The sequence below is a fragment of the Pelophylax lessonae genome, assembly GCF_965119305.1.
Source record: "Pelophylax lessonae genome assembly, chromosome: 1".
Taxonomy (NCBI): Eukaryota; Metazoa; Chordata; class Amphibia; order Anura; family Ranidae; genus Pelophylax; species Pelophylax lessonae.
In genome coordinates, this window is record NC_138768.1 from 267,109,670 (window position 1) to 267,135,434 (window position 25,765).

The window sequence follows — 25,765 nt, forward strand, 5'->3', positions numbered from 1 at the left end:
ACTTCCAAGTCCCCCAAATCCTCAGACAAATCTTCAAAATGTTAGCCTTTTGCAGATATTTGAACAGCCAGCATCTCAGATGCCTTGATGAGGGTGGTGGTTTTCAGAAGCTACAAGCTAAAATTTTCTCTCGCTTATCCCCCCCCCCCCCCGCCTTGGTTTAAGGTTGGCAACCAACCTGTGTCACTGCACAGATTAGCATTAGCATCTCCATACAACTCATATGAGTCTTCTGAAGTAGGATGTCCCAGTGCCATTGGCAGGATAGTTTACAGTCCCCAAACCAAAAGTGGACATTTGTTCCATCTTGATTCGCAAGCCGCTAAATGTGTTCATTTGGGCCTAGAAACTCCTCATGGAATTCACCAGGTCAGACTTTGTGCGCTCTGTGAACATCAAGAATGTGTTTCTCTTACGTCCTCCGACAGTCGCCGCCTCTTCATATTCGTCACATATGGGGGGTATTAGACTTTGCTCCGAAGGAGTAGCTAGGCAACAGAATATGTTAACAATAAAGCTTTAACATATCCCACCCTCAAGGGGTGGTCCCCTCAGTCAATACCCTCCTACTTCCTGCAACCATATCTCAGTTTTAATGTCTAGCTTGTCAGGAGTGGCTGGCTCTCTCTGTGCTGGGACTTTCTGTCCCAGACTCTTTCTTCTTTTTAATATTTTGTTTGAGTTTTTCTCTCTACCTTTAATCAGCTGTTATTTTGTCAGCGTTAGTTAGTTCTTCGGACGAAGAGGATCATGCGGACTGGGTCTCGGGCTGATCCCCCTTGTCGCAGGTCGTGGGTCAGTGGCTTCCCAGTCTGCCATCGAGCGTTCAGCCAGGTAACGCTCCTGGCATAGTGAACGACCCATCCCTGTTCGGTGCAGGGATGATTGGTGAGGTGGCTACCTCACTGGACGCTGTGCGGTTTCTTAACCCCCATTTTGTGCGTCTTGAATTGCGACTCTCCCTGCCTCATGTGCAGCGGCTTGTTCGCCTGTGCGGATCCCCCACGCCATGTGAGGTAAGTGTATTTATGTGGGGACCTGTCTGTCTGGGGGGGTGTCAGTCTGGGACTGTGTAACCTGCCTCTATTCACACTGCTTGTCTCCCTATCTCTCGGCTGCATGCTGTGGGCTGCAAGGGGGGGGGGGAGCTGTATGACACTGTGTGTGTCAGGCTGGGCAGTGTGAGAAGCTGTGTGCTGTGGGGCATGTTTTTTTTTTGGCATGTTTGGGCATATACAGCGATCGCTGCGGCGATCTAACATGTATCCTTATATTGGAATGTAATGTGTGTTTTAATGCACTGTGGAGCGGCGTTTTCGGCGCCAAACGACGCCATTTTGCCTGCACCCGCTCCGGCCGCATGGTTTACATGCATGGCGGCCATTTTCTTGTAGCCTCCATAGGCTTACATAGAGCGCCCTGGCAGCATCACTTCCTCTTTCCAGGAACACCGATCGAGGCAGCAGCAGCGGCGAGGGTCTCCTCAGGTTTTATCCTTCTGTTCTTGCTATCCATTGCCTGTGTTCAGTTTGCATATTCCCTGTGGGGGTCTCATTGTGCTTGAGTGTGGTGCGGTGGGCTGCGCTTGCCGCGCTTGCTAAAAAGGGGCAGTTAACCCTTGGTTGTCTGGCATTACAGGGGCAATGGATTCTCAGGAGGGCAAATTTCCTACAGTATTGGTGGAAAGCCAGGGGACCGCTGTTTCCCCCCCAGGGGGGGATTTAGCCACTATTGTGGCTGGCCTTGCTGCTCAGGTGCAAATGCTGGTGGCTGCTCAATCTACTAAAAGGCCCAGAGTTGCTCTGTCCTCTGATTCTGAGGGTGAAGGTGATGGGGCTGTTCTGGCAGGGGCCTCCTTATCGGGGTCCCGCTCCTCTCTTGATCTAGTGGGGTCTGAGGTGGAGGCTGAAGTTGAGGGGGTCGATAATTCTCCCCCTGGTTCGCCTGAAGAGCTTGCAATCATGGATGAGTTGATTGCTTCCATTAAGCAAACGCTGCGTTTGCAGGACGAAGTGTGTCCCCCCGCTGCCTTGGCGGCTTATGGGACGCAGAGAAAACGCAGGACGCCGCAGGTTTTTCCCTGCAATGCTGATTTTCAGCGCGCTGTTAAGGATCAATGGCGCGATCTGCGCAAACCTTTTGCGGTACCAAGTAAATTCAAGCTGCGTTATCCTTTTTCGCCTGCCACTGATGAACGGTGGTGTGTGCCTCCACCAGTGGATCATGCAATTGCGGTTTTGAACAAAGCCACTGCGATTCCTGCAGAGGGTTCCCCTGTTTTCCGTGATGCCACGGATAGGAGACTGGAATCTCTTGCCCGTCATACTTATTCTGTTACGGGTTCTATGCTTAAGGCTCTGTTTGCTTCTCTCATGGCGGCCCAGGCGATCGCAAGTTGGACGCAGATGCTTAGGCGCGTTCTAGTGGCCGATTCGGCCTCGGCGGCGACCCTGGATATGGTGGATCAGATCCACCAGGGTGTCATGTATCTGTGTGATGCGGACCTGGACCTGATTCCGTTGGCTGCACGTGTGCACAGCGTGGCGGTGTTGTCTCGCCGCCTGGTTTGGTTAAAATGTTGGTCGGTGTACCAATCTTCACGTAAGACCTTAGCCAATCTGCCTTATGATGGGTCTCGCCTTTTTGGGGAGTCCCTGGATGTGTTGATTAAGGGGATCACCGGGGGTAAGAGCACTCTCTTGCCCCATTTCCCCAAGGCTAAGGGGGCTTCTGGGAAGAAGCATGCAAATTTTCGGCCCCCTCAGGGGTCCTTTCGTGCCTTTCGGCCGCACTACAAGGGCAAACCGTTCAAAGGTCAAGGCTCTCAGAAGAAGCCCTGGTCTGGGAAACAGAAGTCCGGCCAATCCGGACCTGCAGCCCATAACAGTTCGGCCTGAAGGGGCGCCCTCACCCAGTTTTGGGGTGGGGGGACGCTTGCTCGGTTTTCTTCAGCCCTGGTTGGCCCGTGTGCGGGACAGATGGGTTCTGGAAATCGTTCGATCTGGTTACAAGATCGAGTTTCTCTCTCGGCCGGAGAGCAGATTTTTTCCCTCAAATCTTCAACTGTCTCCAGAGCGCCTGCGGGACCTGCACCTGGCGGTGCGGGACCTGAGGGCTCAGGGAGTGGTGGTTCCGGTGCCTCATCGGGACAGGTTTCGGGGGTTTTATTCCAATCTGTTCACCGTGCCCAGAAAGGAGGGCAAGGTTCGTCCGATTCTGGACTTGAAGGCTCTGAACCGCTCTGTGCGGGTTCGCAAGTTCCGCATGGAATCCCTGCGGTCGGTGGTGGCTGCCCTGGTTCCGGGGGAATTCATGGCCTCCATCGATTTGAAGGATGCGTACCTTCACATCCCCATATTCGAGGGTCATCAGAGGTACCTTCGATTTGCCATTGCGGAGGATCACTACCAGTTCGTGGCGTTGCCCTTTGGTCTCGCCTCGGCTCCGCGGGTCTTCACCAAGGTGCTTGCACCGGTTCTGGCATTATTGAGGGCCCAGGGCATTTCTGTCCTGGGGTATCTGGACGACATTCTGGTTCGGTCTGCGACCAGACAGGGTCTGGAGGAGGACCTGTCTGTCACAATGCAAACTCTGCAGGAGTTTGGTTGGTTGATAAATTTTCCAAAGTCGACACTGAGTCCGTCGGTTCGTCTCCCCTATCTGGGAATGATACTGGACTCGGTGCAGGCGAAGGTCTTCCTGCCGGAAGACAAACTCAGGACTCTCCGGGAGGAAGTCAGGTCCCTCAGGGACGTTCCGAACTCGTCTCTGCGGATGTGTATGAGATGTCTGGGATTGATGGTCTCGGCCTTCGAGGCGATTCCTTTCGCACAGTTTCACACGCGGGGTCTCCAAGCGGAGATCCTGTCCAGGTGGGACGGGCGACCTCAATCTCTGGATCTTCAAATCTCGTTGAGTCTTCGCACCAGGGAAAACCTTCTGTGGTGGCTCCAGTCCCCGTTGGTGTCCGGGGGCAAGTCGTTTCGTCCGATCTCGTGGACGGTAATCACCACGGATGCCAGCCTGTCGGGCTGGGGTGGAGTTCTGGGCGTTCTGTCCGCTCAGGGGACTTGGTCGGAGGGGGAGTCTTCCCTTCCGATCAACATTCTGGAATTGCGTGCGATAAGGCTCTGTCTTCATCGCTGGACGGACCGGCTGCAGGGTTGCCCGGTTCGGGTGCAGACGGACAATGCCACGGCGGTGGCCTACATCAACCACCAAGGGGGCACCAGGAGTGCCCGAGCGGCTCGAGAAGTGGCCGACATTCTGTCTTGGGCCGAGACTCATGTCCCGGCGATAACGGCGGTTCACATTCCGGGAGTGGAGAACTGGCAGGCGGACTATCTGAGTCGCCAGACCCTGGATCAGGGGGAATGGTCTCTCCATCCGGCTGTCTTCCAGACGTTGTGCGCGAAGTGGGGTCTTCCAGATGTGGACCTGTTCGCGTCTCGCCTCAACAACAAGGTGAAGAGGTTCGTGGCAAGGACGCGCGACCCTCGGGCAGACGCGTCGGACGCGTTAGTGGCCCCGTGGCATCAGTACAGGCTGATGTACGCGTTTCCACCGATTCAGTTGCTGTCCAGGTTCCTTCGCAGGTTACACTCGGAACGCAACACGGTGATTCTTGTGGCACCGGACTGGCCTCGCCGGTCCTGGTACGCAGACCTCGTGAATCTGGCGGTCGACGCCCCGTGGCGTCTGCCTCTTCGAGACGATCTGCTGTCTCAAGGGCCGATATACCATCCTGCTTTACAGTCGCTGGCTTTGACGGCCTGGCTGTTGAGACCGAGGTCCTGAAGGAGAGGGGTCTCTCTCCGGAGGTCGTTCATACTTTAATCAACGCAAGGAAGTCTTCCTCGGGGAAGGTTTATTACCGTACTTGGAAGGCCTATTTTGCCTGGTGTGAGTCCAGGGGGTTTTCACCCCGCACGTACTCGGTGTCCCGTGTGCTGTCTTTCCTTCAAACGGGTGTTGATCAGCGTTTGGCGCTGGCTACGATAAAGGGTCAGGTGTCTGCTCTGGCCGTTCTGTTTCAACGTCCCGTGGCTTCCAACCCTTTGGTTGGCACCTTTGTTCAGGGTGTGCGGCATCTGGTTCCCCCGAGGCGGGATCCTCTGCCCCCTTGGGACTTGAATCTCGTTCTCTCTGTGTTACAACGTGCTCCTTTTGAACAGATCAGGGAGATCTCGTTGTCTATGTTGTCCAAAAAGGTCGCCTTTTTGGTGGCGATCACTTCGGCTCGCAGAGTGTCGGAACTGGCGGCTTTGACTTGCAAGTCTCCGTACCTGGTTTTTCATTTGGATAAGGTGGTCTTGCGACCTAATCCTTCTTTTCTGCCGAAACGAGTTTCGGAATTCCATCTTAATGAGGATATTGTCTTGCCTTCGTTGTGCACGAAGCCTAAACATCCAAAGGAGGTGAGATTGCACTCTCTGGATGTTGTTCGGGCGATAAGGGTTTACCTTAAATCGACTGAGTCTTTTCGAAAGACGGACTCCTTGTTTGTTCTTCCAGAGGGTCCTCGGAAGGGCATGGCGGCTTCGGCCTCTACCATCGCCAAATGGATCAGGCAGACCATTGAACAGGCCTATGCTTTGCAGGGGAAGGTTCCCCCTGTGCCTGTGAAGGCGCACTCTACTAGATCTCTGAGTACGTCTTGGGCCTGTCGTCATGGGGCTTCTGTAGCCCAGGTGTGTAAGGCGGCGACTTGGTCGACCGTGCACACTTTCACAAAATTCTACAAAGTAGATGTTCAGGCATCGGCGGATGCTTCCTTTGGCCGCAAGGTTCTTAGTGCGGCTGTTCCCTAGGGTCCCTTGTTGGGGACTTCTGGCTGTTGGGATAAGTTTTGTATCCCCTGGTTTTTTTGTCTTTTCCTGGGTTGTTGCTCCTGTTGAGCACTTATTTTTGCTGTTGCCCAGCTGGTTTCCCTCCTTTGGTAAGGTTCCTTTCTTTGATGTGGAGACTGCGTTGCCTTTCGGCGCTGATGCGTTTCCCACCCCTCATGTTTGCACTGCTTTGGGACGTCCCCATATGTGACGAATATGAAGAGGCGGCGACTGTCGGAGGACGTAAGAGAAAACGGAATTTTTGTAAAATCTTACCTGTAAAATTCCTTTCTCTGAGTCCTCCGACAGTCGCCGCCCCCGCCCCTCTTTTGGGGTTTGATTGTATACTCTACTGCTATTCCACTAAAACTGAGATATGGTTGCAGGAAGTAGGAGGGTATTGACTGAGGGGACCACCCCTTGAGGGTGGGATATGTTAAAGCTTTATTGTTAACATATTCTGTTGCCTAGCTACTCCTTCGGAGCAAAGTCTAATACCCCCCATATGTGACGAATATGAAGAGGCGGCGACTGTCGGAGGACTCAGAGAAAGGAATTTTACAGGTAAGATTTTACAAAAATTCCGTTATTTGCATGTCTCAACACTCCACTTTATTAGCGATTCCCTCACTTTGCTATGGGTCCTCAATACTTTGTTTGTGGACCTGCCATTCGGCCCTATTTTCTGCTCCTTGAGTACTCGCGATATACCCATTGTGAGATATCTGAAAGATTTTCTATTGAAGGAAACAGTCGGGCAGGTTCTGACCCAACAATGTAGTGTGAACAGTTCAATCCCTACTTAGGTTTGACTGGGCCCTGTAACTTCAGGAGTCAGCATTGGAACTGACTTCTGACTTGGAATATCTATCTGTCTTATCCTAGACACAGCTCAAGCCAGAGTTTTCCTTCCTCAAGACAGACATCACACTCTCAACCCCCAGACTCTGACTTTTCAGTCAAGCAGTTGCCCCACGTTAGAGTTCTTGGCTTGATGACAGCCTCTTTCAAATCCGTCCCATTTGCCCAGTTCCACTCCAAACCCAGCCGGCTACATGGCTGGCACTAGTTTTTGTTTGCCAGTATTCAAATCCTCCTATAGGCCACAGTATAACCCAATAATCACTCAATTCCTACAAAAATGTTGTTCATCTAGCAATTTTTATTATAGTTTTTCTAGTTGCAACTTTCATTAGTCTGTTACTTAAAGCCTTGCTTCCTTCCACAGATTTGGGATGTTTGAGTTCCTCAGTAATCACATGAGGGATGCTGATGGGAAATTGGACAGTAAGCGCAGTTTGTTATGTGGCCTAGGTGCTGGTGTGGCTGAAGCTGTTGCAGTGGTTTGTCCCATGGAAACTATTAAGGTGAGATTCCAGTCCTACAGTTAAGTAACTAATGGTCAAACTAAGTTGCTGTTAAGCAGGCTACTCATAATACAATCTAATTATACCGATTTCTGGTCCTGCACTGTGGTTACTTTTGCTGATCCCTATGTCACTACTGTGTCCTGTAGTGATGTAGGTGTTGGCAGGAGGAATCGTGCACTAGGACCAGGCGATTGACTCTCCTGGAAGTGTCGGCTTCAAAAGAGTCTTCAAGCTGCAATTTATTTTCATACAGCAGGGTTGGATAGGGGAGGCAGCTGGAGAAGTAAATATTTAATATAGAAACATAGAAAGTGACTGCAGAAAAAGATATAGTAGTCCATCGAGTCTGCCCATTTTTTTGTTTTTTCGTTAATTTTTAGTATAGATCTGAGTATATATCTGTTTGTCCCAAGCATGTTTGAAGCCATTTACTATTGACTGTCTCACTATCTCTACTGGAAGTTTATTGCAAGCATCAACTACCCTTTCAGTAAAATAATACTTTCTATAGTTAGTTTTGAACATTCCTCCAGTTGGTTTGAGGTCATGTTCTCCTGTTCTTGATTTCAAACTGAATTTGTTCACCCCCTTGATGTTTTTAAAGTGTTGTCCAAATTTGTGCCTAATATCTTTGCAAATGCATTTTTCTCTATCGTTCATTGACAGTTGCTGCTCCATATTCTTCTTAACCATTGGGTTATGCTGCCCCCTACAGGAGTAGGACACTAGGCAGGAAAAAACTTTACCATGCCTATGGGGCAGTCCCTGTAGGCAGACACTGACTCACTCTGCTATAGGAGTAGCAGTTTCTGCCTAGTTTAGGAGTAGTACCTAGTTCCCGGCTTGGACTTCAGTCTTAGCTTGTTTTTTTTACTTTAAAGGGAACCTTTTAATTTTTTTACCTAGTTATGTTCCTGAGAGAACTGCAATCAACAGCAGTACTGGGTTTTGGACTGCATATCCTAGATCCTTCAAGGTCTCCCAGTCCAGCCAGTGAGCGTGTGCAGGTTAAAGCCCCGCGCTAGGCCTCGCCACTATAGAGCCCCAATGGACGGGGGCTGGCCCACGAATGAAACAACTCACCGGGACGCACATAACCTGGTTTGGCCTGAGTCGCAGAGTGCCCCTTGGCCATCAGCAACCCCACCCAGAATGGAGAGGTAGTCTGTCCGGAGTGGCGCCCACCCGATTGCGTTGGTATGGTGAGTAGTGTCCCTCCATATCACTTGCGGTCTCGGGGAGGACGTAGGACCCTCCTTGGGATGGTCGGACCCCCGGGTTCCCTTCCATTTCCTTCAGCCCTTCTAACAGTCACTGTGGTCTTTTGGCCCCAACCTACCCCCATGCACTCCCCCCCCCCCCGGGGTTAGGAAGGAGCTGGCTTTACCACTTGGTCCAGTAAGGGGGGGTTGATGCGGTTGTTGCTGACTGGGCTGTCCGAATCGGCTTGCGGCCCACTCGTGGCTGACGGAGATGGCTGTCTGAGTGACTGACCAAGCTGTCCAGGCTACTGACCAGGCTGTCCGAGCTCCTAACCGAGCTGATCAAGCTGACAGAGCTGACGGCGGACTCGCGACCTGATCGGGCCCCACATTTAGGCCAAGGCTTTGTGGCCCACTCGTGTCTGGCTGTCTGAGCAGCTGACTGAGCTTTTGACCAGGCTGTTTGAGCTGCTGACCGAGCTGCTGACCAGGCTGTTTGAGCTGCTGACTGCCTGGGGTGATAGAGCAGTGTATGGGCGCTCGCCCCCCCCCTCTCAGGTGGGTGGACATATGGACTGCCTGGCGCCCCCCTTGAACCGGGGGATGACGTGGGGGCATTGTTGTGTGGGGGTACTCTGCCTGTGCGTCTGCGTCATGGCGGGCCCCCTCTTCCCCTTTATATGGGGCTATGTCCTTTTATGTCCTTTATGGTGGGCGACCCTTAGGTCTAATAGGGGTCCTTTTGTGGAACTTTAGCCGGCGTCTCCTTGTGGGATTATGGTCGGCGACCTCCCCTGCTTGTTAGGTTCTCAGGGTGAGCTTAGCATATAACGACTCTACTGGGTCTGCGTCCACACACTTCGGGTGCTCTGCGGTGAGGATCTCTCCTTTTTTTACTGCACATGCGCATGCAAGGGCGCTGGTGGATGCACTGATTGTATTGGTGCAGAAAATTTTAACATGGGGGGCACCGGTCCGCTCCGGGCCCACAGATTCCCTAAAAGCGGCAAAGGTACTCCCTTTTCCTGCCTACTGTGACAAAATTGTTGTGAGTCAGTGGAGTTGTTCTATGCGCAATAATGGTAACCACGCATGGTGTGGCTAAAAAGCTGGTCTGCGGACAAGGCTTCTAAAAAGGCCTTGACTGATCTTCCCTTTCAAGATCGCCTGTTTGGTGCTACCCTGAATGACATTATTAAAGGTCTCACAGGGGGGGAAGAGTACCTTCTTCTTTCAGGCCACTAAAGGCAAGGACCCTCATAGACGTGGGCCCTCCTTTTCGGCTCATAACAAGTTTTTTCGTCCCTCAGGGTCGACTAACAAAGGGTTGGAGCCCTTTGGGGCCTCCTCTGGAGGATCCAAGCGAACTTGGTCTGGCAAGTCAAGAGCGGGCTTCTCCAGACCCATGGACAAGGCCCCTTCAGCATGGGGGGAACATTTTCGCTGGTTCCTGGACCGCTGGTACAAGTCAGGTGGGTCCATGAGGTAATTCGGTCTGGCTACAAGATCGAGTTTTGTTCTTACCTTCTGGTAAGGTTCTTCCTTCCAACGTGCGACTGTCCCTGGTCCACTTACAGGCTCTTTTTGGGGTGGTGCAAGGCCTTTTACTTTAAAGGGTGATGGTCCCGTTTCAGACTTCGTAACGTTTTCAGAGGTTTTTACTCAAACCTGTTTACATTCCCCAGGAAGAAAGGGAAGGTGCTTCCAATTCTGGACCTAAAGGCGCTGAACTGATTTGTGTGGGTGCAGAAGTTCAGAATGTAGTCCGTTCGCACGGTGGTGGCTTCCATGCATCAGGGAGATTTTTCTTGCCTCTATTGACATCAAGGGCGCTTACCTTCACATTCTAATATGTGTCTGTCTCCAGTGCTTCCTCCATTTTGCCGTGGGAGAGGAGCATTATCAGTTTATGGCGTTACCCTTTGGTCTCACTTCTTCTCGTTGGGTCTTCACAAAAGTGTTGGCCCTGTTGCTAGAATTGTTACGCCAATGGGGGTTCACGGTCCTGGGCTACTTGGATGACCTCCTTCTGCGAGCAGAGTCTCCTATTGCTCTAGTGGAAAACCTGGAAATCCCCACACGAGCTTGAAAGTGTTTGGCTGGATTCTGAAGGCCAGTTGTTCCTGGTTGAGCTCCATGTTACCTGGTTGGCTAGGTTTAGCGTTTTGGGAATTTTTTCTGCTGTGTTTTTCCCACCCTTCATGGTTAACACTGCTTTGGGACGTCCCAATGGTTAGGAAGATTCTGGAGCTGTGTCCGTCAATGAACGAAAGAGAAAATTGGATTTTTGTCTTACCGTAAAATCCTTTTCTCTAATGTTCATTGACGGTTATTTTTCTTCTGCCACTGCTTGCTACAAAACTGAATGCCTGGTAAAGCTTATTTCCTGCCAAGTGTCCTGGGGGCAGTATAACCCTAGGGTCAAAAAGATGAAGAGCTGTGTCTGTCAATGAACATCAGAGAAATAGATTTTATGGTAAGACAAAAATCCCATTTTTTGCTGCGTTTTTTAGCGTTAGAGCATTTTTACAGCTGAAATACTCCTCTTTAAATGCAGTAGTTCTGGGTTAGGCATGAGGCCTTGGTAACATGTTGTTCCTCATTGTGGCAGCAGGCAAGGCATCCTCTTCATGCACCCACTATCACAATTTAAAAACAATGTGACTGTGTGGGGTTTCCGCCCACACAGCCACGTCATTCGTTCAGAGAGCAGAAGGTGTCTTGTAGTTCTCAATGAACTGCAAGGGTGCTCATGAGTGCACTCAGTTTATTAGTTCTTCCTTTTCTTCAGTAACTGTCTGTCCATACTGGAGGTATGGGCAGACAGATGTACTGAGAATCTGCAAGAGCCTGACATTGCACCTACAATCTGCTGATCACGGGTGCAATGCTCTGCAGGCTCCTAAAAAAATAAAAATGAATGCACTTTTTTTTGTTTTTTTTACCAGCAAAAAAATTAGCATTTTTTTATTTTTCAAAAGTGAGCATATCCTAATTTTTTTTTAATTTTGATTGAAGTGTACCTATCTCTCATGTTGTATTATGGCGCCATCCAGTGTTCATTGTGCAGAACTGAATCTTTTGTTTGGTATTTGGGCTGAAAGCAAGTTGTGTAAACTGTCATAAGCAGCACATATCTCTTGGTTGGCTTTAGTCCTTTCTTACTAGTTATGTAAAAAGTGTTATAATTGATCCGTTTGTGCTAAACAAGTTATTTATAATTTCAATACATTGCATATATGAAGGCTTTGAGAATTAAAACTTTTTAAATGTTATCCTCTGGTTTGTTAAAAATGTTTTATACATAAAAAAGGAATTCTGGAAATGTTTAATATATAATAGTTTACAAGACACATTCTGGGGAATTCAATAATGCTATTGCGTCACTTTTCTGGTGGTAATGTGTTTAACTAAATTCAAAAAACATCTGCGACAGTTTACTTCTGACAGCGACTGATCACCAAATTCAGGTAATTTTAATTTGCCCCGCTTCCTCATTGTGGTGCAACACCTATTCTAAATTGTAACTAAATTACAGATAGTTCATATGTTACGAACGTGGAGCTAATTAGGCCAACTTTCTTTTGGCATACGGAGACAGATTTTGTGAAAGTGTCTCGCATACTTTATAAAAGTAATGCAGCAAGCACCAAAGTACAGGTTTTAGACCAGTACATGAGACAGTGAGACACTTTCACAAAATCTGCCTGCGCCAGTTTTTATGGATTCCAGGGATTATGGTTTTTTGGATGAGGATATTTTCAGACACCTCAAAAGTACCATTTAACAACATCTCTTAGATTGTAAACTTTAACAAGCAGTGCCCTCTGATTCCTCTTGTATTGAATTTTATTGTAACTGTACTGCCTGTCTTCATTTTGTAAAGCGCTGCGCAAACTGTTGGCACTATATAAATCCTGTATAATTAATAATTATACTTGAGAGACAACAGGTTAACTAACCTAAGCATGAGAGATCTACAAAAAAAAAAACAAAAAAAAAACACAAACTTTTTTTTCCCTGTAGGTAAAGTTTATTCATGACCAGTGCTCTCCAAATCCAAAGTACAGAGGGTTTTTCCATGGAGTCAGGGAAATTATTCGAGATCAAGGTATAAGTTTCCCTCTGTGTATTTCCAACAGTAATATATATATATATTTTTTTTTTTGAAAATCTTTTTATTGGCAACAGTAATATATTTAAATTGTATGTCAACCTCACCAATGATCTTCTTCTATTTGCTCAATTTTGGTCTAATGTTATGCCATTGTAGGCGTTTTGTTATATCTGTTTGATAAGTGCAAAAAAATGTTGTTCTTGTCAGAAATTGACAGTTGCGTTTTCTCCAAACTTCCTATGTTATCTCAAAAAGCCCTACTAGTTATTGTGGACTACAGAGTGATTAGCCCTTATGTTGAAAAAATATGCTAGTAGTGGTTGAATAGTTTAACAAAAGACAGCTGGGAGGGCTGACACCATTCAGTCCACAAAAATGATGTGTGCCATCAGCCCAAAAAAAGGGTGTAAAAATCCAACTTCAAGAAACTATAAACGTATCCCTTACAGTGGGGCTGTTCTCGCACTGCAAGGGTTTTTTGCTAATTTAAGTCTAGGGGACACAGTAAAGCAGTTTTACTTACCCTGTCCTCCGGTCCTCCCTGATGCTAGACTGGTATCCACAGTGTCTTTTTCCCCTATGCTCCACTTGCCTAAGGTTCTGATGTCATTTAGACAAGTGCAAGATCCATAGCCCTGCACTGGATGTATGGACTCTAAGGGACAGTCCACTGCTTAAGTGTGGAGGAACGCCATCTGCTGGAGGAGCAGAGGATTGGGTAAGTAAACACATTTCTCCTCTTCCCTAGACAAAAGAAGCCGTTTGTCCTTGCAGTGCAGTGCAGGTGCAGCCCCACTGCAAGGGATGATTTTACAGAGTTGGGCTGTAGAGTAGGAGTGCATTTGAGGTAGTGTAACACCATTTTTTTCTATAGTTGCAGTGTCTTTTGGTTGTTTTTTAAAAATTCTTTCTATTACTGGCACGGTCTTTAAAGAAAAATTCCACCTCTTGTTAAAAAAAAAATAAATGAATAAATTTTTATATATATATTAAATTCACTTATAATTTATTTTGCATTAGAGCCTGGAAAGCATTGCAACCGTCATCAGTGGATCTCATACTCTATGTTCAACAATCATGCACCTTGTTTTGTGATGTTCTAATGATTTACTTTGTGGTATATTAATTGTGCTTTCTTTTACATGTTTCATCGTTATAGTCTGGGCGTTTTCATTTGTCATGTTTTTTCCCTAGGCATTAAAGGTACTTATCAAGGTCTCACAGCTACGGTACTTAAGCAGGGATCCAACCAAGCCATTCGCTTCTTTGTCATGACCTCTCTGCGGAACTGGTACAGAGGTATATAATTTGGCTATGCTTGTTTGATTATTTTAGTAATGAAGTGACCCAGTTTACCTAACCGGTTCCCGCCTGGCGTATGGCAAGATGATGCCGGGAACCTCTCGTCAATTTGGACAGATGTCATATGAGGTCCTCCCCGATCACGCGCCGCAGGGATGCACAGTGACATGTTCTGTCACCGACTGCGTCCACCGGACACAGCCGATGACTGATCACTGTACCGGCCTGCTGACGGTACCATCTGACCGCTGTAACCAATCACAGCAGGTCACATGACAGTTGTAAACAATGGGTGGCTCCTTTTCAAGCCATACATTGTTTACAATTGTGTTGCTAGCTGTGATTGGTTAGCGTGATCACATGGTACAGTCTGGGTCAATCACAGTCGACCTATATCATGTTAATAGTAAAAAGAAAAATGCAGTGCTAAAGAAATATAAAAAGAAACAAATTAAAAAAAAATGAACAAATTGATGAAATGTCTCTTGTGATAAAGTTCATAAGATTAAATGTGACGACATTCAATAGGTGCAATCCAGTGAACATCAGGGCCAGCGCCAGCAATAGGCAGGTTAGGCGGCTGCCTAGAGCGCCAGGGTAGGGAGGGCGGCAAAATAATTTTTTTTTCCAGCAGTGGCGTGGCATGGTGTGGCAGTCTTCCGCGACTTGCGGGAGTCTCCCGCCTTTGGCCGGCGGCTCGCAGACACCCGCAAGTAGCGTGTAATCTCCCGGCTGCCGCGGGAGTCTTATGATATCTGCTGGAGGGGAGACTGAAGGCGATGGAGCCAAATGCTGTAGCCGGAGGATTACGTCACCGCTGTGAGCCGACTGACACTCTGATGCTATGGGACTGCTTGTCCAAGCACCACACAGTGCCTTCAGTAGCGATGTGCGCCCCGTCCCACTGCCATACCAATACCATCGGAGTGTCGGTCGGCTCACAGCGATGACGTCATCCTTCGGCTGGACATATTCAATGGAGCTCTTGTGGAGTTCAGTCCCGAAAAGGCGCGCAGAAGCATCTGTGGAGTCCCAAAGCCTGGACTCGGTCCCCTCCAACCTCCTCTCTGCTCCAGCAACAGCAGTAAGGCCCGGAAGGACAAGGACGAACGGGAGGCACAAGCTGTCAGGGAGCTGCTGGAAGGAGCAGCAGAGCACCTTCAGTATCAACAAGGTATTGAGCATCATACACTGAAACAGACCTAACTGCAGATACAGACTGGGATGAGGGGGCAGAGGAGGGACTGTGGTTAGGGACAGGGTTTGAGGTCTCTCTCTCTCTCTCATCTTCCCACCCTCTCTGTCACCCCCACAATCTTTGTCAGCCCCCCCATCTCTGTCAACATCCTTTCTCTCTCTCTCTCAGCCCATCTCTCTATCCACCACCCTCCATCTGTGCCCCCCAGTGTCTCTCTCAGCTGCCCTCTCTGTCATCCACCCTCTCTCTCAGTCCCACCCTCTGTCCACCACCCTCTCTCTAAGCCCCTCTGTCTCTCTCTCTCTAGGCCTCCCCCTCTGTCCACCACTCTTTCTCTGAGCCCCCTGTCTCTCTCTCTCTCAGCCCCTCTCTGTGTCTGCCACCCTCTCTCTCAACTCCCCTTTCTGTCCACCACCCTTTCTCTGAGCCCCCTGTCTCTCTCTCTCAGCCCCCCTCTGTGTCCGCCACCCTCTCTCTCAAGCCCCATTTCTGGCCGCCACCCTTTCTCTGAGCCCCCTGTCTCTCTCTCTCAGCCCCGCTCTGTGTCCGCCACCCTCTCTCTGAGGCCCCTCTCTCTCAACCCCCCTTTCTGTCCGCCACCCTTTCTCTGAGCCCCTTGTCTCTCTCTCAGCCCCCCTCTCTGTCTGCCACCCTCTCTCTGAGGCCCCCTGTGTCTCAGCCACCCTCTTCATCCGCCACCCTATCTCTGAGCCCCCTTCTCTCTCAGCCCCACCCTCTGTTCATCACCCTCCCTCTGTGCCCCCCCTCTCTCTCAGTCTCCGTCTCTCTCAGCCCCCAGTGTCTCTCAGTCCCCCCTTCTCTCCCATGCCCTTTATTTAAACACAGCCCCCCTCTCTGTCAGTCACCCCTTCTCTCTCAGTCCCCCCTTCTCTCTCATGCCCTTTATTTAAACACAGCCCCCCTCTCTGTCAGTCACTCCTCTCTGTTAGCCACCCTTCTCTCTCAGCCACTCTCTCTCCAGTAGAGATGTAGTGTTCCTCAGTGTGTAGAGAGGTATGTAGAGGTGTAATCAGGGTAGGGGTATCTAGGGAGATGTAATCAGGGTGGGGTGGGTAATCTAGGGGTGTGATCAGAGTGGGGGGTATCTGGGGGTGTAACAAGGGTAGGGGTATCTGGGAAGGTGTGATCAAAGGGGGAGTATCTGGGGGGGGTGATCTGGGTGGGAGTTTGCTTATGGGGGGAACCCAGCCATTGGAAGTTTAGTTGACCTCAGCTGCAGTGAGGGGAACTGAGGAATGCATAACCCCACCCCCTCATTACACATTGCCATTTGGTGTAAGTTCAGCACAGCTCCATTTTCAATGGTATGTGACCTCCTTCACATCGCGCCCCATCACATTACAGCGGCGATGTGAAGGAGATACCAGCTTGGTTTTAGACAGGGAGTAGCAAGAGGATGGTGTGGATGGGTTGGGGGTGGGGGGCAAAATGAATCTTCGCCTATGTAGTCAAAAATCCTTGCAATGGCCCCGTCATACTATGCCTCCTTTTCTTCATGCCTTGTTTCATTCTTATTATAAATATACTGGTTTTCATATACATATACATGTGAAACTGGTCTACTGCTTTTCCGGGGAGGTGGAGTCAGGGGCAGAGCCACAATGGGGCGGCAAAATGAGGTTTCGCCTAGGGTGTCAAAAATCCTTGCACCGGCCCTGGTGAACATATGGATGTCACAATCAAACGGATAATGATCTCTCCATCAACGAGAATAAGTGAAATGCAAGCTCACCAGAGCCAAATGCTGTCTAGATTATAGGACAGCAAACGAGTGTTATGCGACCAGTCTCCAGATCTTTTGGGACATCAATGTAGTCAACAACTTCCAGCCTCATAGAAAACCTCCAATGCGTAGATTGACTCAGCACGTCATGGAAGGGTTCAATTGTATAAAAAAGTGGGAGAGGCTTATGGTGCAGTATGAAGTAAAAATCTATTTAATAAAGATATACAATAAAATATTCAGTAACACTGGTACAAAAACAGTGTATATAGAATATAAAATTAAACAACGGTAAAAAAGAACTCGCATATAAAGCCACCACTGAAATGAAAAGTGATGGCTGGGACCTTAGGCGTTTGAGATAACAAGCTCTACGGCCTTTCGCGTCCAACGCATCCTCAGGAGCTTTGCAGTTATCATCTCAAACAGGCATATATATATCTGTATGTTAATTTAGGTCATCAGACCACATGTAGTGATTGGGGTCACCAGGGAATTTTCATTTCCTGTTTTGGCCTCCATTTTGTTTGAGTCTTATAATAGAAATATACATATCTGATATAACATTGACTAAGAAAGAGAGAAATGTAAAGTATTAAGAAAAAAGAACTGTGTAGTTAATAAACAATATCAAATATGTTTACATTTATTTGCTATAATCAGAATATGGTATATGATGGTATATCAGATATGTATATTTTTATTATGAGACTCCAACAGAATGGAGGCCAAAACAGGAAATGAAAATTCCTAATTTCTCTAGCGCTCATCGACAGACGTAGTCCTCGGTGATACACCACCTTCGGGTTATGTTACCTCCGCAGGAGCAGGACTAGACAGGAAATTAAAAAGCTCTGGCCACACCCTAGGGGCAGTCCCAGAGGGTATATCCTCTCTCTCTCTGCCTCAGCAAATCAGTTATTTTCTGTCTAGTTAGGAGTAAGGACCTAGATACCTTGCTGGGATCTTAGGTCCTGGCAAGAAATTTTTTTCTAAAAAGGATTTTTGGACAGCTTTTTTTCTCCAGTGTTCCTGTGAGATCTTCAAGCAAGAAAGCTGAACTGGGCGACGGGCTGGATGTTGAGATCCGGTGGTCACCCCAGTTCAGCCTACGAGCGCGTGCAGGCCATAGCTCCGCGCTGAGTCGGCCGCGACAAAGTCCCATTAAAGGACTGAACCCGCGAGTTAAACGTCTCGCTGAAACGCCAAAGACCATGAGTCACGGCGTCTGTATCGGTCGACAGCCCTCCCGCCCCGGTGGAGAGGGGTACTGTCAGGAGTTGGTGCCCGCCTGGTTCCGGTATGGTGAGTAGTATGTTCCCCCTGTTTTCCCTGACGGGTTTTGTGGTGAACGCGGGCCCCTCTCTGTATGGTAAGAAAGAGTTTCTTTCTATCCTATAACATGTCACAAATCCTCCTACTTTGAGTGTGATTTTATGGGTGCAAAAGCCAGGAGGCTTGGTTTGGGAGCTAACAATCTATTGTATACATGTTTTAAAGATGTAATCTGTGGCATTCTGGGAATCTTATGGGTTAAGTATAAGCTACCTACCAGTCAGAAGCCATGGACATGTAGACTGCCTTCCAAGTCAGATCTCCAGCTAATAGCAGGCCTCCCGAACGGCCATGCGGTCCGCCAGGGCCGGTACCGCCAAACACGCCATATCCCCATGCAGAGAGAGTGTTGTGTGCCTGCAGCACACCGCTAGTCAGCACAGGCCGCCGCCATTTTTTTTGCTGGATCGCACGAGCCGCCATTTTGGCGTAGCCTCGTGTCTCCAGCATGGGGGCGGCCATGTTTTAGGTGATTCTACACCTCGTGGAGCTTGGGGGAGGCGCCGGAAGGCGTACAGAGGGGCGGAGCCGCCTCCTTTCTTCCTGGGCAGCCAGCCAAAAGACTTCCTGTTTGTCTAAGACAGCGCTGTAAGCTGTTGCAGTTCAACTCTGAACATCAAGTGGTGAGCCTGGGGGTCTATCTCTCTCTCTCTCGATCGATAGGGATCCCTAGCAGGTAACACTAAGGGGTTTTTTGTGGCGCTGAGGGTCAAAAAAAAAAAAAAAAAAAGTTTTTTCTTTACTTTGAATTATATCATCCAGGAAGTAACTGGAGTTATTATGGACCCTGCCACACAGATTCCCCCACCTGTTTCCCTCGAGGGGGCCTCGGGACCCGCCGGTGTACAGAGTATAGAGTCATTTACAGCAATTTTGGAGTCTATGGTGGCTCGGGTGGAGGCGGCCTGTCAGGGACGGGGGTCAAGGAAGCGACCCCCGCCTACCCCTATACTATCTGACACCTCTGACTCTGATTCAGAGATGGTCACTGCAGTTGCAGGTTCCTCTGCAAGGGCTGCTATCCCAGGTAAAGCCCCCTCAGACAGTGAGGAGGACGCTTCTTCTCCTGCTATAATTCAGGAAGAAGCATTGGTGGACGCACTAGTTGTGGCAGTGCAAGAAACCTTAAAACTTGAGGCTTTACCGGCAGAGGCAACTGAAACGGAGAGGCCTTTTGGGACTAATAAGCCCATCAAGACGGCGAAGGCTTTTCCTGTACCTAAATGTTTTGGAAATCAGATTAAAGGAGAATGGGAACATTCTAAACGTACCTTTACTATTTCCAAGCGTATTGCTAGACGCTATCCGTTTGAGGAATCCATCATTAAGAAATGGACGGTACCACCAGTCGTGGATCCGCCTATTTCCAGGCTGAATAAAGCCACGGTTATTCCAGTGGAGGACACTTCGTCCTTTAAGGATCCGGTGGATCGAAAGATAGAAGCGGAGTCCCGCACTATCTTTTCTCTGATAGGGTCAGCATTTAGACCAGTAATTGTTATTGGTCTAGTTTCCCAGACACTTACAGAATGGGCGAAGATGGTACGCCAAGATCTTAGGGGAAAAGATATTCCCCAGGAGACATCTGATTTGATAGAACAGATCATACAAGGGCTACGGTTTATCTGTGACGCAGCCTTGGACACTACTCCCTTGTTAGGGCATGCATCTAAGTTAGCAGTGATCCTCAGACGTGTGCTGTGGTTAAAATGCTGGTCAGCTGACCTAGGTTCCAAAAAGACTTTGACCAATCTCCCTTTCCAGGGGAATCGTCTATTTGGAGCCAACCTAGATGAAATCATTAAGGATGCCACCGGGGGCAAGAGTACCTTTTTGCCACAGGCTGCAAAAGCTAAGGAACCTCGCAACAAGCGAGGACCTTTCTTTACCGCCCATAAAGGACGCCCGGCTGGTACTTCCGGGAAAGGCAAGACTCCTCCAGGAGGGTTCAAGAAGGGCTGGTCGGACAAGCAGAGGACCAACCCAGCCAAACCCGAAGTAAAGGAGTACACAGCCTGAAGGTGCGCCCCCACCCAATTTCAGGGTGGGGGGACGTTTTCACCGGTATTCAGGACATTAGATCGAGCATCAACCACTACTACCGGTGCGATTCTTCCCTTCCAACATTTAAGTACAGGAAGCGGTAGTTACCGTTCCCTGTATAGATCTTTTCCTTTACCTTTTCCTAAGATTAGTCCCGATACCTCACAGGAATCGGATCTGATTGACCAGATAGGCCAAGTAGCCTCCAGTCGGGTGACTTCGGTCCCTGAGGTTCAACCAGAAAAGATCACCTTGCCTGATAACTATCAGGTATCTGATAAATGTGTGGGAACAGAAAACGACCAGACTTTCTCGGATGGTCGGGGCCAGATACCTCTAGGGACGCCTGGTTCAGATCCAATCAGCGCCAGTGGTCCTAGAAATTCTAGGCTGGCCTATTCAAGCCGGCCTGGCCGACTTGGACAGGTTAGTCGCAGACGTTCCGTGGGAACTTCGTCTCAGGGAGTGTCTGTAGTCTCAAGGACCTATTTACCTTCGTGCTTTACAGTCGCTGGTTTTAATGGCCTGGCCATTGAGACCCAAGTACTGAAGGACAGAGGTTTGTCTACTTCTGTCATTCCTACCCTTATTAAAGCAAGGAAAGCGACTTCCAGCAAAGTCTATTATCACACATGGAAGACTTATATTGCGTGGTGCGAATCTTTAGGATTTCCTCCACGTACCTATTCGGTGTCTCGAATATTGGCCTTTTTGCAACAAGGGGTTGAGCAGAAGCTAGCCTTGAGCACCATCAAGGGTCAAGTTTCAGCATTAGCAATCTTCTTTCAGAAACCTTTAGCTACCAAATCCTTGGTGCGGAATTTCATCCAGGGGGTGCGGCACCTGGCTCCTCCAGTCCGCGCGCCCTTACCACCCTGGGATCTTAATTTGGTTTTGTCGGTTCTACAGAAACCTCCCTTTGAAAACATCAGGGAGATTCCCTTGCTTACTTTATCCCAGAAGGTGGTCTTCTTGGTGGCTATTACTTCTGCTCGCAGGGTGTCAGAACTGGCTGCATTATCATGCCAGTCCCCATACCTAGTGATTCATAGGGATAAGGTAGTACTTCATCCTAAGCCATCTTTTCTTCCTAAGGTGGTTTCAGATTTTCATCTGAATGAAGATATTGTACTACCTTCCTTGTGTCCTCAGCCCAAGCATCATCGGGAACATGCGTTGCATTCCTTGGATGTGGTTCGGGCAATCAGGGTATACCTGAAAGCTACGGAATCATTCCGTAAGACGGATTCACTTTTTGTGATCACGGATGGCCCCAGAAAGGGTTTGCCTGCATCTGCCGCGACCATTGCCAAATGGATTAGACAAACGGTGGTACAGGCTTATTCTATTAAGGGTCAGAGTCCTCCGTTCCCTGTTAGGGCGCACTCCACTCGAGCGCTCAGTACTTCCTGGGCCTTTCGCCATCAGGCGTCAGTGGTCCAGGTATGTAAGGCGGCCACTTGGTCGTCGGTACATACCTTTACTAAATTCTATAAAATTGATGTGACGGCATCGGCGGATGCCTCATTTGGCCGCAAGGTTTTGCAGGCCGCAATTTGAGGAGACCGGTGGTCTACCTCGAGGGTTTTTTTCTGTTTGAAAAATTTTTTTGTTGAGTCTCATCATTAAGGATGAGCATTGTAAACTTCTAGTTGGCACCGGTTGGGCCTTCTAGATTGGGATTTGATTTCCATTTTCCCACCCCTCAGTTGTGATACTGCTCTGGGACGTCCCGAAGGTGGTGTATCACCGAGGACTACGTCTGTCGATGAGCACTAGAGAAAAATGGATTTTTGTAAAATCTTACCGTAAAATCCTTTTCTCTTAGCTCATCGACAGACGTAGTCCCCGCCCCTCTGTTTTGGAGTTGGGTTGGGTTAAATTCTCTAAGCACTGCTTTTTCACATAACTGATTTGCTGAGGCAGAGAGAGAGAGGATATACCCTCTGGGACTGCCCCTAGGGTGTGGCCAGAGCTTTTTAATTTCCTGTCTAGTCCTGCTCCTGCGGAGGTAACATAACCCGAAGGTGGTGTATCACCGAGGACTACGTCTGTCGATGAGCTAAGAGAAAAGGATTTTACGGTAAGATTTTACAAAAATCCATTTTTTTCAAAAACTTGTGACAAAAAAAATGACAGCTTCAAAAAACTCGCCATGCCTCCTACTAAATGCTTTGTCTACTTTGTCTACTGTCTACTTTACAAAAAAGGGGTCATTTGGGGGATATTTGTACTATCCTGACATTTTTGGGCCTTAAGAAATTAGATGCCCCGTCAGTACATCAGGATTGATCAATTTCTTTATATATACCATAGTATGTGGACTCTATAACGTTCCTACTGACTAAATAATATACACTGATTTGGTTTATTTTCACCAAAGAAATGTAAGAGAATACATTTTGGCTTAAAATATAGTTTGGGTACATTGTTGCATGACTGTCATTCAAAGTGTGAGGGCACTAAAAGCGAAAAATTGGCCTGGGCAGGAAGGGGGGTAAACGTGCCCGGTATTGAAGTGGTTAATAAGTGGTTCTATTACTTTTTTTGGTGACTGTTTATTTTACATGATTTTTTTTTTCCTTCTGTTCAAAACAGCTTTGTGTTTCACAAGCAATTTATCTTATAGTCTGTAGTATAGGTATATTGTATACCTTTCTAGTCACACAGTCACAGCTTTATAACATTAAAGTTCTGCAAAGCAAAACTGCTCAGTATGGCATCACTAAAATTCATGTGACTTGGTTATACACTGACATATTTTAATTTGTCCAAAAGATCCCTTATTTGAAAAATTCTGAAAATGATAGCTTTGCTTAAACTTAGTTTGAGAAATTCCTTGCTCATTTTATAATGGCCACAAGATCAGCCTGTGCTTGATCAGTAATATTCTCTCTGAAAACAAACCACTTTCTTTCATTTAATGAGCCATGTGAAAAATGTGCTTTGATATATTCAGTTTGCACATGAAAAAAAAAATGACTTTATTATGGATGTTTGTGAGGCTGCATAGACCTGCAGTAACATATTTTCTTTAACATCTCAGGTGACAATCCTAACAAACCAATGAACCCACTAGTAACAGGAGCATTTGGAGCCATTGCAGGAGCTGCCAGTGTCTTTGGTAACACTCCCTTAGATGTCGTGAAGACCAGGATGCAGGTAATATGAACTGCAATGTTGACATACATATTGGTACTGCATTTTTTTTACTCAGGAGCGAGCCCGCACGAGTGCCCCCATAGAAAGTGGATTCCTATGGAGGCACTCACCAAAAAGGAGGAGTGTCAGCAGGGGCCCCCAGAAGAAGAGGATTGGGGCTGCTCTGTGCAAAACCATTGCACAGAGCAGGTAAGTATATAAAAAAAAAAGCTTTAATGCTACTTTAAAGTGTATGGTTAATGTAACATTGGTGAGAACTCACCAGCAGAAGGGATAGAGGACATAACAGGAAGTTAAAACACGTGCTGCATCTAAACCCAAGAACAAAAATGTAATACCCCAAGCACAACCCAAACTTAGAGTACTACTGCGTTGAGCAGCAATCACACATAATTATTTGAGCTCTGTACACTGCAGCAGTAAGAACTGCCACTGCTGCTGCCAGAGGGAGAGCCTGTGATGTCATTGGTTTTGCTTTTTTCAGTTAATCAGTTTGGTTCAACCTACAGGTTTTGTGATTGATTATTAGCACCTGGTTGATATAATTGTTTAAAGGGTAACTCCACTTTTGTGGGGGGGGGAAATAAGCGAATAAAAATAAATGAATATAGTGTATACAATTGCGACACAAGAACAGGTGGTCCAGTGTTTTTTTTATGGAAGAAGGGAATGTTTTAAGGTCAAAAACGTTTTGACTTTAAAATAACTTTAAAGTGGAACTAAAGTCCCATTGTAAAAAAACTGTGAGCAGGCAGGCTTTTATTAAAGAAGAAACATGCACTGCTTGCAGTGTCCGATTGCACTTTGAACTGGGCTGTGCAAGTTTCTGAGTGCTAGGATGATGACCTCCTGCGCGCTTGCAGGGAGTGACGTCATCCCTCACCGGCCAATAAAGAGGCCTGAAGACCGGCACTCAGAAGATGCCAGCGCAGGATCGTTGGACAGGTAAGTATGGAGATTTTAGTTCCACTTTAGGATAGGAAAGGAATACCTATGCTGTTTTTTTTTTTTTTTTGCAGGACAAACAAGGTCTAATTTTTTTTTTTTTTTAATATTGTCTTTCTGAAAAAACAATATTCCTATGCAATCTATTGACAAAAAACTTAGCAAAATGAAAAAAATAAAGCTTAATTTTTCTTGTTTGACCAGAGATCATTTTAAAACAATGCATGTTACTGTAGATAAAAGTGCACATTTTATGCTACAATGTGTCTCATTTATAATGGAATTGTGTTTCTGCTGCAAGGATTCGTAAATTCTATTCTATTTATTCTAAATTAATGTTGATTTCACGATAGATCCTCTTTAGTATGCTATCTTCAAATGAGATGAAAATTAGATTTCTGTTCAGCTCTGTGCATAGGATTTGACAGAAGATCTTTTTTTTTAGCATTAGAAACCTTTAAAACTGTGTGAGATGCTTATCATCATATATAGGGAGAAAGATTCTCTCTTTGGGTGTTTGTAAAAAAAAAAAATGTGGAAGATGTTGTAGATCTGCTTGCTCTGAAGTGTTTGAAAATAATACATAATTCATTTGTTTTGCAGGGGCTGGAATCTCATAAATACAAAAGTACATTTGACTGTGCCTATAAGATACTCAAGTACGAGGGACCCAAAGCGTAAGTTACTAATTTCATCAACATTTTCTCAATGCATTCTGTTTCCATATAATTTCATACCCATTCTCTGAATCTTCTTCGAGCTTTACATATGGCATAGACTCATTTTAGCATCGCAGTATTTCCAAAGTGTCCTGCCAGCGTCTAAAGTTGTCATCTCCCCCTTCTTTTAGGTTCTACAAGGGGACTATTCCTCGTCTTGGACGTGTCTGTCTAGATGTTGCTATTGTCTTTATAATCTATGATGAAGTGGTGAAGGTTCTGAACAAGGTTTGGAAGACTGACTGAGGGTTGTCTAAGGTTCTGATGGAAGAACCAAGTGACCTGCAATTACAGAGTCCGTGGGTGCCAAAGACCTCAGCTAATAATTACCCCATTTCCTGGTACTAAAATACTATAGTGCCTCCCATTCCAAAACATAAAAACCTCCATCCTATTTCCATAACTACAGCATTATCTTCTTGTTAAAGGATAAGTTCACCTTTTAAAAAAAAAAAAAAAAAAAATGAATGCAGATCTTTTTGCTGGTAAAAAATGTACATATATAATTTTTTTTACTTGGAGCCTGGAAAGCATTGCACCCACGATCAACAGATCGTAGGTGCCATGCAGGACTCCTGCAGACTTGTCAGTGTATTTGTACGCTCGTACCTCGTATGGGCAGGCATAATATTACCTGACAGAAAGAGACAATGAACTACCAGAGCGCTTAACAGCGCCATGGTAGTTCATTTAGAACTAGAATCTGACAGCCGCAAAGGCTGTTGGTACTTGTAGTTTTCCATTTACAGAACTCTGTGAATAAATGACACGGGTGAAGCCCTGCACGGCCACGTTATTTT

At 47.3% G+C, this 25,765-nt stretch overlaps 1 protein-coding gene across 1 annotated transcript in view; it reads left to right on the forward strand.

Annotated features, from left to right (window-relative positions):
• Positions 1–25,348, forward strand: part of SLC25A1 (solute carrier family 25 member 1) — an 82,844-nt gene extending 57,496 nt beyond the window's left edge. The window contains exons 4-9 of the mRNA XM_082247481.1: positions 7,057–7,195; positions 12,427–12,511; positions 13,712–13,816; positions 23,186–23,301; positions 24,850–24,923; positions 25,097–25,348. Of these exons, the coding sequence (XP_082103607.1) occupies positions 7,057–7,195; positions 12,427–12,511; positions 13,712–13,816; positions 23,186–23,301; positions 24,850–24,923; positions 25,097–25,211 (634 nt within the window). The 3' untranslated portion in view covers positions 25,212–25,348. The remainder of the gene's footprint in view (positions 1–7,056; positions 7,196–12,426; positions 12,512–13,711; positions 13,817–23,185; positions 23,302–24,849; positions 24,924–25,096) is intronic.
• The last annotated feature ends 417 nt before the right edge of the window (positions 25,349–25,765 follow it).